The sequence below is a fragment of the Muntiacus reevesi genome, chromosome 9, assembly GCF_963930625.1.
Source record: "Muntiacus reevesi chromosome 9, mMunRee1.1, whole genome shotgun sequence".
Classification (NCBI taxonomy): Eukaryota; Metazoa; Chordata; class Mammalia; order Artiodactyla; family Cervidae; genus Muntiacus; species Muntiacus reevesi.
In genome coordinates this window covers 38,512,977-38,530,480 of record NC_089257.1, presented here as the reverse complement: position 1 = coordinate 38,530,480, position 17,504 = coordinate 38,512,977, and the positions used below count along the sequence as shown (strand labels likewise).

The 17,504-nt window shown below is 55.4% G+C and overlaps 1 protein-coding gene across 1 annotated transcript in view; it reads left to right on the top strand.

The window, feature by feature from the left end:
• Window positions 1-6,218: 6,218 nt before the first annotated feature.
• The window catches only part of ARHGEF17 (Rho guanine nucleotide exchange factor 17), a 57,742-nt gene continuing 46,456 nt past the window's right edge, over window positions 6,219-17,504 (top strand). Inside the window, exon 1 of the mRNA XM_065943896.1 lies at window positions 6,219-9,836. Within this exon, the coding sequence (XP_065799968.1) occupies window positions 6,657-9,836 (3,180 nt within the window). The 5' untranslated portion in view covers window positions 6,219-6,656. The remainder of the gene's footprint in view (window positions 9,837-17,504) is intronic.

Here is a 17,504-nt window from a genome sequence, read left to right as displayed (position 1 = left end):
CTCCCTCCCTGTCCCATCCCTCAGGGTCATCCCAGTGCACCAGCCCTGAGCACCCTGTCTCATGCATCAAACCTGGACTGGCGATCTATTTAACATATGATAATATACATGTTTCGATGCTATTCTCTCAAATCATCCCACCCTCGCCTTCTCCCACAGAGTGCAAAAGTCTGTTCTTTACATCTGTGTCTCTTTTGCTGTCTCGCATATAGGGTCATCATGACCATTTTTCTAAATTCCATATATATGCGTTAGTATACTGTATTGGTGTTTTTCTTTCTGACTTACTTCACTCTGTATGATAGGCCCCAGTTTCATCCAACTCATTAGAACTGATTCAAACGCATTGTTTTTAATAGCTGAGTAGTATTCCATTGTGTATATGTACCACAGCTTTCTTATCCATTCGTCTGCTGCTGGACAGGTTGCTTCCATGTCCTGGCTATTATAAACAGTGCTGTGATGAACATTGGGGTACATGTGTCTCTTTCAATTCTGGTTTCCTCAGTGTGTATGCCCAGCAGTGGGATTGCTGGGTCATATGGCAGTTCTATTTCCAGGTTTTTAAGGAATCTCCACACTGTTCTCCATAGTGGCTTTACTAGTTTGCATTCCCACCAACAGTGTGAGAGGGTTCCCTTTTCTCCACACCCTCTCCAGCATTTATTGTTTGTAGACTTTTTGATATAACACTGCCTCATTCTTAAAGGAGAAGTCAGCAGCTTGAGGAGATGCAGGGCTACCCTCAGGGCCACTCGGAGGCTGCTACATGGAGATCCCGTGGCCTGGAGCCTGCAGATCAGCCTCAGGACAGACTGCTTCTTCTAGGTTCTACCCTGCCGTCTCATGTCCATCATTCTGTCTTGTGTGTACCTGGAAGGCTGCCTGGAGGCACCCTCATATGGAAGCATATCAAACACAGAGCCGAGCTTATAAAACCTTGGAAGGGCTTCTGTCTTGCTGTATGTCACTGTTCACTGAACCCAGGGTAGGCAAGGTGGGAGTGGGGAAGCTAGAAGAAAACTCAAGGAGCCGTAGGAAGTGCAGGCATTGTTCATTCGCAGCAGCAAGGGAGACCTGCTTTACTCTCTAATGCCTGACACAGTAGCAACGACGACTGTGCAATTCAACTCCACGTGACCTGCCCTGACTTCACTGGACTCTACCAACTTGCCCCCTGTGCTGCTTATATAGGTTTACAGAACAAAAGTGGCCTGTGGTCAAGTGGATCATCATGACATGCACGCACAATGCTATAAGTGACCTCAGCTGTTACATAACCATGTATTCACAAACCTGGGATGAGAGAGCCTGACTACCTTCTTCTTAGCTAATTTGCTCTTTCCCTATGGCATCGTCACTGAAGGTCCCCGAGAAGGCAACAAAGAATTATACCACACAAAGCCCTTCCAAGTCCTCTTCACTTGTTTGCCTCTGCTCACGTCTCTTTCAGGCACTCCTCTGCTGGCTCCTCATCCTCTCTGTTCCTTGTCCTCATATCCACACACACCCACACTCCAGCCCCATTACTCCTCTAGTCCTTATTCCTTTCTCCCAGATCTTAGTTTTCCTCCCATAGAACAGACTGGCTGGCCTGTAGCTGCTGGTACATCACACAGACCCGGCACTGACAGAACTGGTCATGGCAAAGGGGGTCTTCTGCCTTAGAAGGTAGAACGGGGAGAGGGAAGGGCAGAGGGTCAAGGCAGGGAGGGGAAGGGCAGAATAACTTCTTCAGTATTTTTCCTTTCACCCTGCCTAATTGCCAAAGCTGTTCAGCCACAGGGACTTTTAGAGAAGGGCTCTGCAACGGTGCAACTCTACAGTAATGTCAGAGGTGTGCTTACAGCTGGTAGAGGAATCCATTCAAAGTGCCCTTGCTGGAGAGGCTGAGAGTTTGGACAGAAGGTAGTTTGATTCTTTGGGTCATGGTGAGATGGATGTGTGGGGACATCAGAAGACAGCGACTGGTTCTTAGTCCCTATATAATGCAGAGCTGGGCCAAGCGGTCCGGGTGTTATCCATCTTGCCTCTGAGACCAGGTTCTTCAGCTGCCTGTCACGGGGTGTAGGAGATGGAAGAGCAGAAGGCAGAGGGCCTCCACCAGCAGCCAATGCAGTGAGTCCCAAAGGATTGTCCCAGCAACCCACAAGAACTGTGACCCCCTGGTTACTTTTCCAAGAGTGAAAATTGTGGACCACAGATAAATCCCATTCCTAGTTTTCCTTGTAAGTCAGACCCCAGAGCTAGATCACCTGGGTATGTATCCTGGCTCTCATTTACTAGCTGTATTACTCTGGACAGGTTATTTAACTTCTTCATACCTTAACTTCCCTAACTGCAAAATGGGAGTAATAATGGCACCTATTTTGTAAAACTGTTGTGAGGATTAAATTAACTAACATATGCAAAGCACTTAGAATGACACCTGGAACACAGTAGGCATGCAATGAATGTCATTATATAGTGGTTTCACCTTTTGTGCACACAGCTTCCTCTAGGGTCCATCTCTAGGAATAGGCATAGCAGGTTTCTAAACAAGGAGCTTTAAGCAGAAGTTTGCAAAGGTTTTTCTTTCTCCTTTAACTAGAAGGCAGCCAGTCTTTCAGGGGAAAAAAAAAAACCAGCACACTTTTTTGAGAACAAGAGCCATAATCCATGGGCCCTATCTGTTATTGCAAGAAGGAAAAATCATTTATTACATGCCAGGACAGGGATTCCAAGCATCATTTGGGGGCTTGAATTCCTCCTCTTCTCCTGCTTTTTTTCTTTTTCCTCTTCCCAATCCTCCTTCCTCCCCCTCACTTTAACCCAAGCATTCTCAGTGATGGAGGGTAGGGGTCAGCATAGGGGCTTACCCTGGGCATGTCTACTTGCTGGAATGGGGACAGAGAAGACACAGACAGGGGAGGAGTGCAGTGAGGGGCAGAAGGGACCATGCTGGTTCAAAGGGGTCCAAGGATTCTTCTGTGGGTTAGGGAAGATTTTCTGGGCTTGAAGCAGTGCAGCTGGGTCTTGGATAGTTGTAATTAGACTGAAGGAAAGGGGATAAGAGTGTTGCTGGTGTAGGGAACAACACAAAGGCATGGAGGCTGTTGGAGGAGGGATAGGAAGGACTGTGGCCTGATATGAAGCTGGAGAGAAAAGGGCTGTCGGCCAGGGAAGCACTGCGGAACCACGACGACAGTAACGCCCACTGGCGGGATTCCAGGTACCATCAAATGGTTGTACACTCAGTTTCTCATTTAATCCTTATAATACCTCCTGTTACAGATGGGGAAGCTGGGACCTGAATGTGGGAACTGACTTACTCAGGTCACATAGCCTTTCTCTAACCCAGATTCTAGATCCTCCCCTGCTTCACCCTCCCTCCCCTCCCCTTTCCTCTCTTCACCTGCCTTCCAAGGTGCCCACTTGCCCCACCCAGTCCTAGTAAGTGGGGACCCCAAGGAAGTTGTGCCAACTATAGTGTCAAATCTTTTTTAGTTAGGCACAGTCTCCTATCGTCTTTCCAGGTGGTGCTAGTGGTAAAGAACAATGCAGGAGACCCAACAGATGTGGGTTCCATCCCTGGGTTGGGGAGAGCCCCTGGAGGAGGAAATGGCACCCCACTCCAGTATTGAGGTGGGGCTGGCTAGAGCTGTTGAACCGGGAATCCCTTTGGTGGACAGGGAGGGTATTTAAGGATCTAAACTGGGCCTCCACCCTGGGAAGCTCACCAATGAGAGAATGACTTGCCTGCTCACAGCATCTCAAGAGTGCTCCATGGACACCTCAAGGCCAACCTGCATGGTGCTGGAACCTGTGACCTGAGTTTCTGCTCCTCTCCATCAGCTTCCTCATCTGTGATTTGGGAATAAAAACCTCTATCCTCTAATCCAGAAGTGACGTGAAGACAAAACAGGACCAGGTGTGAAAGAGCTTGGAAAATGACAAATTTCAGGACTTGCTTGGTGGCCCACTGGTTAAGAATCCACCTGCCAATGCAGGGGACATAGGTTCGATACCTGGTCCAGGAAGATTTCACATGCCGTGGGTCAACAAGCCTGCGAGTTGCAATTGTTGAGCCCTCAACCAACTACTGAAGCCCATGTGCCCTACGGCCTGTGCTCCCGCAACAAAAGGAGTCACTGCAATAGAAGCCCCCATACCACAGCTAGAGAGGAGCCCCCACTCACTGCAACTAGAGAAAGCCCGCAAGCAGCAACAAAGACCCACTGCAGCCAAAAATAAGTAAATATGTAACAATGAAGTTTAAAAAAATAAAATCACACATTTCAGATGGCAGGGGCATCATTATTATTGGAGAGGAGCAGTGACTTCCAGGAAGATGATCCCTGCACCACTCCAAAATTTCCTCAAAAGAGTAGAAAGAAAACAATCTAGAAGAGACAAAAGTCTGACTTCAAATAGAGACATAGAAAAGCACCCTTGGGGAAACTTAAACCCACTCCATACTTTTCAGATGAGGCCCAGGGAAGTGAAAGGATTTACCCAACATCACACAGCAAGGAAAAGGCAGAGAGGTAATAGGCCAGGCAGAGCTCTCTTCCTTACTATCAATTTCCCATTGAAGAGGGAGAGATATGCTGGCCACTTTGAGGCAGAGCTGAGACAAGGTTGAGGTGAGAGACTTACCGGAGACCGGTCTCAACTCAAAGGGGAAGAGCTTTCTCCCTACAACCATTTCCTGTAATCCAAGGGAAGCAGCAAGCAGGGCCCTGAGTTCCTCGCTGAGTCCTCCCAGTCTCATGAGGTCTACCATCAATCCCTGTCTACAATCCTACACTATGTCAAGCCATGCCTGCTCATCTGGACGCACGGGGTGAGGGGTGTGTGTTTGGGGATGGAGGGGGTTGATGGCAGCCACAGTCCTCTTGGGCTAAGGGGAACATGAGTATCCTCTCTGCCTGGGAAGGCAGAACCCAGGCCCAAGGAGGAAGACAGTACTGCTGAGGGCTCATCAGGGATCTAGAATTAGCAAAGGCTGTCTGGAGGAGCATGGTGTTTGAAGCTCCTGAAATCTGAATTTGCCATTGCTATTGGCATTGGCATCCTGAATTTGCCAGGAGCTACCATTTCCTGACTTTGACACTAGTCAAAGTTACTCCACCTTCATGACCCATAGAGAAGGCACAGTGAGATCCACCTCAAGGGGCGGAGTGAAGCAGTAGAAGTCACCCACACCTTGCCTATCAGGAGGGCAGATCGGCCTCAGGTAGGAGTGTAGGTTTGGCAGTGGTAAATTGAGGACGTTCCATCCAAGCGCTTTGTGTGAGTGAAGTCGAAGGAGGGTAAGTGCACTTTGCGAAGGGAATAGGTTTGAAATGGCTCCTGAAAGGACTAGTTAACGACAAGAAGGAAGTAAAGGAAGTGAAGTCTTAACCAGTTCTCGGGGTCTTTTTGTGGTGGATGTTGCTTTACTCGTTCAAGGTTCCACGCGGGTTGAGAGGAGCGGGGGCCGGAAAACTGGCCAGCAGAGGGCGCAAGAACCGCGTACCCCAGAGAGCCGCCGGAGAAGGAGGGGGCAAGGGGGCGCAGGGCAGGCCTCTGGAAACGTGGGGGCGTAGTCACAAAGGGTGGGACTCCTGGAGCTGCTTGGGGAGGATTGGGGGGGCGGTCAGAACTGGACTGGCTGCAGAGGTGGGAGGGGCGGGGCGTTTGGGGGCGCCAGGGGCTGGACCAGGTCGCAGTTACAATGGGATTCGCCGCGAAAGACCTGATAGGAGGCGTGGCCCGGGCGGGGTGAAGGGGCGGGGCGGGGAGCGCGAGCGCCCAGGTTGGCCCGAGGCCCGCACTGCTCCCCCTGGTGGCGGGTCTCTCGGCTGGCAGCGTGTTTCTCCGTGTACCTGTGTCAGTGGTGTTTGTGGGTCTAAGGTTGTCATGTTGGGGGTCCCTCGGGGCAGGAGGCGTTTCCACCCGAAAGCAGTGGGTGCGCCAGCCTGACTGTGTGCCCGCGGAGCTGACCACACTCGGACGATTCGTGTTGCAACGAGTGCTGGGGGGAGGTAGCTCTGCCCGCCGAGGTCCCAAGGGGCTCATCTGGAGGGCTGCTCCAGTCAGCCTCTGCTCCAGCGGTCTGTCGGCTCCTCCCCGATTCCCTCCCCTCCCCACCCCCCACAACTGCCGATTCCCAGCCTAGCGCGCTCCCGGAGCCCACCCCCTCTTTTGGGCGCGAGGCCCCGCCCCCCACCCCCTTTCCTCTGCCACAAAGTTTATTTGCAACAAAAGGGAGCTAGGAGAGAGCAGCCCAGAGGCAGGGGGCGGGCGCAGAAGCTCGAGGGGAGGCTGGCCGGCCGGCTGAGGAGGGGGCGCAGAGCCGAGGAACGGAGCATCGGGATCCTGCCGGGACCGGGTCGGGCCGAGATGCTCCGGGCCGCACCGGGCGAGGCGGGGGCTGGGCCCAGGAGTCGACGCTGAGGCGGGAGGGGTCGCGCGGGATGGAGCCGAGGCGGCCCGCGCGCCCAGAAACTTGAGCCGCCGCAGCTAAACCTCTGCTCGGGTCTCTGCACCCTCACCCCGCTAATCGCCTCGCACTGCGACTTGCGAGACCCCGGCCTTGGGACCTCGGCCGCTGCGCTCCTTCGGGACGGGGGCGCAGGGGGGGTTGGCCGCGGCTCCCCGAGGCCAGCCCCCCCAGAGTGAGTCCCGCCACCATGGCGGACGGGGCGCCCCGGCCCCAGCTATATCGCAGCGTCTCGTTCAAGCTCCTGGAGCGCTGGAGCGGCGGGCCCGGGCCGAGGGAAGAGGCCACGGACGCTCCGGGACTGCGGCGCCGCTCCTCGTGCCGGCCGGTAGCGGCCGTCCCGGCCCAGCCCTCCCGGCGCGTGTCCAAGCTGGCGTCGGGGCCCCCGGCCGCCCCCGCGCAGCCGCGCCCGCTCCGCAGCCTCTCGCCGTCGGTGCGCCAGCTCTCCCGGCGCTTCGACGCACAGCGTCCGGACGACAACTCCACCGGGGCCCGAGACGGGGGCGTCTCCCCGGCGGCAGCGGAAGAGGCGGCAGAGGGAGCCGCGCGCGGAGCCTGGCCCAGCGTCACGGAGATGCGCAAGCTCTTCGGGGGCCCTGGCTCCAGGCGGCCCAGTGCCGACTCAGAGGCCTCGGGGACGCCCAGCCCTGACGGGGCCGCGTGGGAGCCCGCGACTCGGGAGCCCCGGCAGCCCCCGACGCCACCTCCTCGGACGTGCTTCCCTTTGGCGGGCCTGCGTTCGGCGCGGCCGCTGCCCGGCCCGGGGACCGAGGGGAGGAGGCGGCGGCAGCAGCAGGAGCGAGCGCAGCGTCCGGCGGATGGTTTACATTCTTGGCATAGCTTCTCCCAACCGCAGGCCTGGGCCCGGGCCTCCTCCTCCTCCATCGCGTCCTCCTATCCTGTCAGCCGCAGTCGGGCTGCCAGCTCCAGCGAGGAGGAAGAGGAGGGCCCGCCGCCACCGCTGCCCGGGGCGCAGAGTCCGGCCTACCACGGCGGCCACTCCTCAGGCAGTGACGAGGACCAAGACGGTGAGGGTGGCCCCTGCCGGGGAGGGAGGACGGGGCCCAGGCCTGGAAGCTCCTCTTTGGATAAGGACTGTAGGCCGGACAGTTATGGGTTAAATCCGAGCAGCATGGACTCGGCAGGGGGATCTGGGAGCCCCGATCCCCCAACTCCTCCAAGAGCTCCTAGCGAGGAAGGACCCCAGGAGTGGGGTACTGGCTCTCCTCCCTGTGTACCAGGTCCCCAGGAAGGACTTCGGCCCTTGTCAGACACTGTGGGGGGAACGTTCCGCGTGGCCAAGGTGAGCTTTCCCGCCTACCTGGCCAGCCCTGCAGGCTCCCGCGGTAGCAGCCGTTATTCCAGCACAGAGACTCTCAAGGATGAGGAGCTGTGGGCTAGCCGGGGTTCCGGGAACTGGGGCGTGTATCGCTCCCCCAGCTTTGGAGCCGGGGAAGGGCTTGTCAGGCCCCAGGTGCGAGCCCGCACCAAGGGACCCGTGGGCACCACGAGGGTATCGAGGGATGGAGGATTGGACCCGGACAGGAACCGGCAACGGAAGTCCCTGTCGAATCCAGACATTGCCTCGGAGACCCTGACACTACTCAGTTTTCTACGTTCAGACCTTTCAGAGCTGAGAGTCCGAAAGCCTGGTGGGCGACCTGGAGACCTTGGAAGTGGCCCGGTAGATAGAGATTCACCATCAGCAGACAGCTTGGTGGGGCAACTTGGGCCCATGCCCGCCCCAGCCCCAGCATCATCTGGCACCCGCCCCACACTGAAGGACTTGACTGCCACCCTCCGAAGGGCAAAGTCATTTACCTGCTCTGAGAAGCCCATGGCCCGCCGCCTATCCCGCACGGGTGTTCTGAAGTCCAGCTCCTCTGAACGCCTGCTGGCAGGCCCAGGTGCCGAGGAGGACCCACTGCCACTCGTCGTCCAGGATCAGTATGTTCAAGAAGCCCGTCAGGTTTTTGAGAAGATCCAGCGCATGGGTGCCCAGCAGGATGATGGAAGTGATGTCCCCCCTGGGAGCCCTGACTGGGCAGGAGACGTGACCGGAGGGCAGCGGTCTCAAGAAGAACTCTCCGGCCCTGAGTCGAGTCTGACAGATGAGGGCATTGGAGCAGACCCTGAGCCTTCTGTTTCAGCATTTTGCAGCCTGGGTCCCGCAGGAGTGTGGCGACCCCTCTCCTCGTCCTCAGCCCAGACCAACCACCATGGCCCTGGGGCTGAAGAGAGTCTGGGAGGGTGGGCCCTGGTGTCCCCTGATACCCCTCCCACACCTGGTGCCCTCCGCCGCAGACGCAAAATCCCACCTTCGGGCCCAGGTGGGACTGAACTGAGCAATGGGGAGGCAGGTGAGGCCTACCGGTCTCTGAGTGACCCAATTCCACAGCGCCACCGGGCCACCAACTCTGAGGAACCCTCTGGGTTCTCTGTGGATAGCAACCTCCTGGGTTCACTGAGCCCCAAGACAGGGCTTCCGACAACCCCAGCTGTGGATGAGGGCTTGACCAGCGGCCACAGTGACTGGTCTGTGGGCAGTGAAGAGAGCAAGGGATACCCCGAGGTTATTCAGAGCATTGTTCAGGGGCCGGGTGCCTTAGGGTGTGTGGTGGATGACAGGGTTGCTGGCAAAGCCCCCAAGAAGAAATCTCTGAGTGACCCCAGCCGCCGTGGGGAGCTGGCTGGGCCTGGATTCGAGGGTCCTGGAGGGGAGCCCATCAGAGAGGTCGAGCCCATGTTGCCTCCATCCAGCAGTGAGCCCATCCTGGCTGAGCGGCGGGCAGAACCAGAAGAGCCCAGTCCTTCCAGGGGCCGGGCACAGTCTGAGAGGGCCCTACCTGAGGCCCCAACTGCCTCTTCCACTGCCCAGCATGACTTCCACCTTGACCCGAAACTTGCTAACATTCTGTCCCCACGGCTCATTCGCCGTGGTTCCAAGAAGCGCCCAGCCCGGAGCAGTCATCAGGAGCTCTCAAGAGAGGAGGGCAGTCAGGACCAGGCTGGCAGCCTGTCTCTGGCCCGACCCTCCTCCAAACATGTTCGCCATGCCAGTGTGCCTGCCACCTTCACACCCATCATGGTGCCTGAGACACCGACTTCGGTTGGCCCCCCTGTGGCTGTGCCGGAGCCCATGGGCTTCCCTGCCAAAGCCCACCCCACGATGCAGGCACCATCTCTTGAGGACGTCACTAAGCAGTACATGCTGACCCTCCACTCCAGTGGGGTCCCTGCCCCAGTGCCTGTGGATATGCCCTGCCCGACTCCAACCGCACCACCGTCTGCGGAGGCCAAGCCCTCTGAGGCAGCCCGGGCTCCAGATGAGCCTGCCCCAGCCAGCAAGTGCTGCAGCAAGCCACAAGTGGTGAGTCTTAGTGGGGGGCCCTTGGGGTGGGGCCGAAGGGGGGCCGTGGATGTGACTTCGGCAGGAGTCTCTTGAGTGTGCTCATTGGGCAGGTGCTCAGGTGTAAGGAAGCTTCTCAGGTCCTGGAAGTGCCCGGGTGGTTTTAAGAGTATTAATGACACATGGCTCCTGTCTACTCAGGCCCCCGAGGCTTCTGTTGGTGCTAACGTCAGAGGTTCTTATCTGCTGCAGTGTATTCTGGGTGATAATTACAAAGGGTTCTAATCTGGTCCTTTAAATGTTTTTCAGGGAATAGTTTTAAAGATTCATATCTGGTTTTTTATCAATACATGAGGAGCTGTGAGAGTGGTGGAACTTTCTCAAGCGCCTTGCTGACCCCCTCAGATGTTTGAGTTTGGAGGCCCACAGATGACATGGGTTTGCCCTTCCTCATGTGGCTTACCTGTGGTAGATCAAAATCTGAGCCTGGGCCTGGGAGAATTGACGAGGTTCAAGGCATGACTTTATCTCCATAAAGTGGAGAGGGCTTCGTAAGGGACATTGCCAGCCCTGGCTTTTCTCTGTAACTCAACCTCCCCATCCATAAAAATCGGGGGTTTTGGACAAGGTGGTGCCTCTATCTCCTTCCAGCTGTGCTATACAGATTTGTGAGGAGTCTGTGGCTTGGCACACTCTTTGGACCTGAAATCTGCCAAAGCCTCCTCCAATTAGAATGAGGACCTCTTGGGAAGCGCAGGGTCAACGGAAGGGCTGTCAGCAGACACAACGGGAGCACTTGTCCCTCATCCTGCAGGCTTGTATCTTCTCCCCACTCCCCCTTTCTGGTGACTCTGAGACGCTTCCTCCTTCCTCTGCCAGACCCCAGGCCTTGGGACTCATTCTCCCAGAGACCTCCTCTCTGCCTTCTGTCTTTAGCTGTTTCTGGAGTTTGGTCTTTTGGGTTCACATGGGTTCTAGGCAGTGTTATGGCTTGGCATCTCAGTTGGAAGCTAGATTTGAGGCTCTGGCTTTGAGTCTGGAGTGGAGATGGCCTGGGGTTATTTCAACCATGGCTCACACACCCACTGTGTTCCCTGCAGAGTGAGGAACCTAAAAACCCTAAACCTTGGACTAATTTGGTCACTGCCGGTTCTCAGCGCTCTCACGGCCCCCTCTGAACTCTCTCTCTCTCTCTCTTTGTTTCTCCCTCCTGTCTCTAGTTTTTCCTAGTCCTGGCTCTGGTGTCTCTCACAGAGGCTGCGGTCAGTGGGCAGGGAGAGGGAACATTTGGGACCTGTCCTTCCTTCTCAGAGCTTGGTAGGGGAGCTCAGGTGCCTATTGTCTTTGTGGGGGGGGGGAAGGGATGGTGGCAGGGGCAGCTCCTGCCAGGGACCCCCTCCGCAGATACTTTTCCCATATAATTACCTCCTCTGGGAGCCTTGAGGAGTAAGTTAGAGGAGTGAATCGAGGGACTTGGGGAGACTGTGGGGAGGGGGCGCTAATCCTAAGAAGAGGCAGTGAGAGGAGGTGGGAGTTTTTGCAGAATTGACTCCAGGTCTACTTTCATCACATTGTCCTCCTGTCCTGCCTGATCTCAGGGAGAAGCTTAGCCGCCCTCAACGCCCCACACGCCCCATGCTGCCCCCAGAGGGGTATGAGGTGGGACATACCTGCTCATAACACAGGCTTCTCTCTGGTCCTCAGTGAAGGCTCTCTCAAGCCTCCAAGCCTTTGCTCGCTCCAGTCCCCTTCTCTCTCCAGGCCCAGCGTAGTGTCCCCTCTTACCCCTTAGGGAACTGGTGAGTCTGTCATTGCAAGAGCAGCATTTGAACCCCGGCTCCAGATCCCTGTGTGGCCTAGAATCACTCCCGTCCCTGATTTTTGCCTCAGCTTCCCCCATCTGTAAGTAATGGTCTCTACCTGGCAGGCTTGTGTATACTGTGCGTGGGTGCTATGATCACGCCCTTCCTGGGGGCAGGAGAGAGGGGAAAAAAACAGGGTTCACTGTCTCAACTGCTTCTCAGTGATCAGCCTTGGCCCCTCCTCCCTGCACCCTACTGCTTTCTGAGCTTAGGACTGGGCATTCTGGCCTCAGTATAACCTGGTGGACTTCAGTCAGCTCAAAAGAGATTCACCATCCCCTGACTCCCAACTCACTCATAAAGCCTGGAAGTTCTCCCATCTGCTCGCCCGAATCCCTCCTGCTGTCCCCTTCCTTCTGGCTCCAGGAAGGTGGGGAGTAGCTGTCCAGCCCTCCTTCTGGCCTCCGTGGAGGAGACAATGTCCCCTTGTTTCGGGCCTGGGGCTCCAGTCATGCTCCCTGGGCTGTGGGTGGAGATGGTGTGGTGTGGGCTCCAGAATAAAAAAGGGAAGAGGCTGTCACGCTTTGCTGATGAGGCAGAAACCAATGTGAGCCCAACCAGGGGGCCGGCAGGAGAGGCTCTGGGGACAGACGGGGCTCCTACCTTACCCCTGGGCTGTGAGGAGTCCCTCAAAGTCAGGTGTCTCCCACCCCAAAGTCTGTTTCTACCCTCTATGTGGTGCTGCCCCCGCTGTTGGGAGCAGGAGCCCTGGTACCGGGCCCAGCTCCTCTGAAACCTGAACAGAGTCGTCTTGGGTTTCACAGTTTTCCCATCTCTACAGTGGGTGGTTAGACTGCCTGGTCTTTGAAAGTCTATAGGATGGACTCAGCCTGTAGGGTGGTCAAGGGAAACAGAAGGAGTTAGGATGTGGCTGGAAGGGAGAGAAAGGCAGCTCTATGCAACAGCTGTAAGGATCTAGGAGCCCAGGGAATAAGGGATAACTCATGGTCACTTTCCATGAACACCTGCTTGCAGATATACTGGGTGGAGGAGGCCCAGCTATGGAGCATTTCTGCCCTGCCCCCTCCCACATGCCTTGTCATTTCTATTTAGGCCCACAGTAACCTGGAAGATCAGTAGTTCTTCATCCCAAGGCTTCCCTGTCCTGGCTTTAAAGTACAGAGTCGATCCAACCTTCTGTCCTCAAGTACCTGATACCCATTTGAGAGAAGTGGCAACTCTAGTCCAGAAACAGGAAGTGACTTGTGTCTCAGAATCAGATGGATGGACTCAGAGAACTTTAGTGTATTGAAACGGCAATAACAGTGGCTGACATTTATCAAGTGCGTACTATAAAGAATCTACCTGCCAAGGCAGGAGAGGCGGGTTCGATCCCTGGGTCAGGAAGATCCCCTGGAGAAGGAAATGGCAACCCACTCCAGTATTCTTGCCTGGGAAATTCCATGGACAGAGGAACCTGGCTGGCTACAGCCTATGGGATTGCAAGAGTCATGGATATGACTTAGTGACTAAACCACCACCACCATATGCCAGACTCTCTGAATGTTTCAGTCTTCAAAAATGAAAGCTGTGAGAATCTCACAAGGCTGAATTCTTAGAATTGCAGGCTCTTAGATTCCCACTGAATCCTAGAATGTCAGTGTCTTGGAGGTGAAGGGGCCTGAGGGTCCTTGTTTCTTGATGGAATTGGCCTGCCATCTGAGTAATGGGGTAGGGTCAGGGGTTAGTTGGGGCCTTTCCTGCACCCCCAACTGTCTGAACACTTTCATGGTAGTTATTTAATGCTCTGGGGCCAGGGTTTGTGGTGGGAAGAACTTCAAGACTCAGAAAGGAGAACGCTGACTTTAAGGTCACCTAGTATGGCAGGGCAGAGCTGGGCCCATGCACCAGCTTGACCTTGCCCGCACCCCCTGCCCCCAGCAGACATGGCCCCTATCCCCCCTCTTGCCCAGCCAGCTCCCTACCTTGCAGAGGACCGCCTGGATACAGCTCTTTGTCACCTTTCTTCTCTCTGTCTCTCCTTGGCAGGGAACCCACGGGGTGGGGGTTCTCTCCTTTCCCTCCTTGGCTCTTCACTCTGATTTTTCCATGGAAACTGGCTCTGGGAGGGGAGGCGATTAGGACATTTGGAATTCTGAGCAGTACCAAATATCTATAATTAAATGTCTTGTCACCCAGCAGGAGGAGGTTGGGAAGGGGAGGACAGGCAGAGGGCTGTCCCTTTTGTCTGTTTATTCCCTGTCTTCCCCCCCCCCCCACCCCCAGTACTTTCTAAGGGTCCTGGGCTCTCAGGGGAGTGTGGCCCAGGATTAGGTTGTCCTCCCCCCACCACAAGGAAGAGCTGGGGGATGGACCAGAGTTGCGTCTGACATTTTCCAGCCCTGAACTTTCAGGACCAGCTGGGTTTGGGAGGCTGGGAAGCTGCTGCTAATCCTGTCCCCAGCCTCCTCCCTCCCAGGACTTGTCCCTCCTGCTTCCTTCCCGCCCATCTGTGATCTCTCAGGCTACACGTGCTGCCCTGCAGCGGGGTGGAGGCACCGCCAGGCTGCCGAGGCACTCAGAGAATTCAGGATCTAGTAGCTGACTGGAAGGGGCTGTGGGATGTTGAGGGACTGGCCTGGGTGCTGGCAGGAGACGCTCCCTGGAGGAGGCTCTGTCTGGAGCTCTGCTTTGAATATCCAGAGAGGACAGGGAGAGGTTCTAGGAGGAGCAGAAGGCTAGGGGACAGCCTCTGGGGGACAGAACAGATTAAACTGTGTGTCCCAGGAGTTTGTTTCAGAGACTTGGGTGAGCTTTGATAAGGCAATGCATTCACCCTTGCAACAAATGCTTACTGAACCCCTGGACACTCGGGCTCTCTTCTAGGCCCTGGGATTCAGCAGCACACAAAACAAAGGCCTGACCTCATGGAGTTTCCAGGCTAGTGAGGAACCCTCTCTGTAAATGGAATCCTTGTGTTTCAGAGAGAGATGAGGGCTGGGAAGCACAAGAAACAGAATAAGGGACTAGAGGATGACGGCGGGGAGGGGGGGCTATATTAAATTAAGAAATCTGAATAAGGTCTCACTGAGGAGGTGAGACTGGAAAGCAGAGACTTGGGGGGAGCCAGACAGGTGGCTGTCTTATGGGGAAGAGAGGAACAACAAGTGCAAAGGCCCTGGGGTAAAAGTCAAGAGGACAGTGTGAATGGAGTTAAGTAGGAGATGAGGTCAGAGTTAAGGGAGGGTGGAAGTGGGCTGGGGCCAGATGAGGTAGATTTCAGAGACTAATAGGAGGTCTTCAGTGTTTACTTGAGGTGAGACAGCAGGCCATATTTTGAGGTTCTGAGTTAGAGTAGTGACCTAATCTGACTTATGCTTTCACAAGTCTGCTCTAGCTGCTCTGTGGGGGAAGACTGCAGAGGCCCAGGGGAAGGGGCATCAAGAGGCCACTGGAACAGTCTGGGTAGGAGATAATGGGGGCTTGGGCTGGGGCAGAGGTGATAGAGTAGGGGGTATCTGCTGCAGCTTCTTGTGGCTGTGAGGGGTCACTTAGAGTGGGGAGGAGGAGATTGACAAAGCCCCCAGGGTCAGCTGGAGCTGTAGGCTGCACCAGACGCCCCTGTAGACCTCTGTTGGTGTGGCTCAAAGGCTAGGAGGGTGGAGGTTTTCCGAGCCCCATTGAGGCAGGTGAAAAGTGCCTCATCCCACTGGTGTCTCCTCTGCAGCCGCTGTGACACCTGTCAGCTCCAGCTTGTGTGTTATCTGAGACAGAGAGCTCGCGCCACCCACAGGCAGTGCTATCCCTCCCATCTGGTCCTCCAGCTAGGGGGGGCATCCCAGTACATAGATGAAGCAGGCTCAGGGTGGACAGAGACTTGCCCTAGGTCCTGGGTCTCGAGTATGGAATTGGGCCCAAGGTGTCCCGACTCCCAGGCCATACGTTGGCCCCACAGAGTTCCCACTAAGCAGAGCTGGCAGGGATGATGGTAGTAGGGCGGAGGGAAGGGGGAGCCCATGTTTCCCAGAAAGGCTCGCAGCCCTGGCGTACTTATTGGGAAACGTGCCCAGGCAGCCTGGCGCCTTGGCTGGCAGGCCCTGAAACGGGGGCGCTGGGTCTCTTGGGAAGCAGGAGCCTATTAGAACCATGCCCCCCCCATGGGAGTTGATCCTCCAGGCAACCCCCACCCCCACCCCCGGGCCTCTGGGGCATTCCAGGGGTGGGTAGAGGCAGAGGAAGACTGCCAGGCTGCCACGCTCTGAGCTGAGACTGGTCCCCAGCCCATGACAAGCAGGCGCCTAGGGACCCAGCCAGGGTATCTGAGCCCCCTCCAGTAGCTTTGGGGCTCATGAGGGATGACGTGGTAAGACACGTGGAGGTTGGCACTAGGCATCAGGAGACCTGGGTTCTAGGCTTGGCCTCTCTGTTTTCCTGCTGAGTGTCCTTAAGTAAGTCCCTTCCCTTCTCTGAGTCATAGATTCCTTCATGTTCTTAGGCACCAGGAAGAACTCCCTCTCCTGCTGGGAGAGGTAACAGCTGTCCTTAGTAGGATCCCAGCTTGTATTAGTAGACTGAAGTGCTGGTGGGTGGGATTCACAGTCCCCTTTAGCTTGCTGAGGAGACTGAGACTCAGAGTGGGCTGAGACTCACCCAGACTTGGCCCCTAGGGACCCTGTTCCCTACGACCAGCTGCTGCTCTGCACCCTTCCGCACATATAGAGGGGCCCTCTCCCCCACAGTTGTGGCAGATTGTGGGGCTCACTCTGGGGCCTCCCACAGAAGTGTTGATGCTGCTGCTGTGTGATGTTAGCACTTTCTTTGGGGTTTGGTGCAGTTGTGGAGCTCTGAACACTCCTGGGGCAGGGAGCAGGGGAGAGGGGAGTCTCCAGAGGTATCTGAGGTGGGAGGAGCATGAGCTGATTCCAGGGTTTAGGCTGGCAGATGGGTGCTGTATTAGTTTCCTGTTGCTGCTGTAGCAAATGACTACGTGTTTAGTGACTTAATACAAGTATTATCTTATAGTTCTGGAGGTCAGAAAAAATGGGCTTCACTGGGCTACAATTATGATGTTAGCAGGGCTGAGTTCCTTCTGAAACCTTTAGGGAAAAACTGTGCCCTGTGTCTTTTCCATCAGCGGAGGCTGTTCGCACTTCTTGGCTCATGGCCCCTTCCTCCATTCTCAAAGCTGTCAGTCAGGTGGCACGGTGGTAAAGAATCCACTTGCCAAAGCAGGAGACATAAGAGATGTGGGTTCGATCTCTGGGTCGGGAAGATCCCTTGGAGTAGGAAATGGCAACTTGCTCCAGTATTCTTGCTGGGAAAACCCCATGGACAGAAGAGCCTGGCGGGCTATAGTGCATGGAGTCACACAGAGTCAGACACGACTGAGCGGCTAAACAACAACATAGTGTCTTCAGATCTCTCTCTCACGCCGAACCAAACCTCCTTCCTCCCTTGTAAGGACAGTTGTCATTACTCTGGGCCTATTTGGAATATCCAGGATAATCTTCCCATCTCAGAATCTATAATTATATCTGCAAAGTCCTTCTTGCCATGTAGGATAACATTCACAGATCATGGGGATTCAGACCATGTAGGATAACATAGTCACAGGTCCTGGGGATTCAGACGCAGACATCTTTGGCCTTTATTCTGCTTTTGACAGGTGGGCAGAGGGGTCAGGTTGTCAACTTCTGGAAGCCAGAGCCCCCAGTAGGTGCTGGTCACCGGGCAGAACTGGTGAACTCAGGCCCCCTGCATTTATCCTGCACTAATTTCTTTCCCTGATCATTTGTCACTTTCATTTATCCATTCATTCAGCAGTCATTTGTTGAGCCCTTGATGGGCAATATGAACACACAGAGAAAGCTTGGACATCGTCCTTACT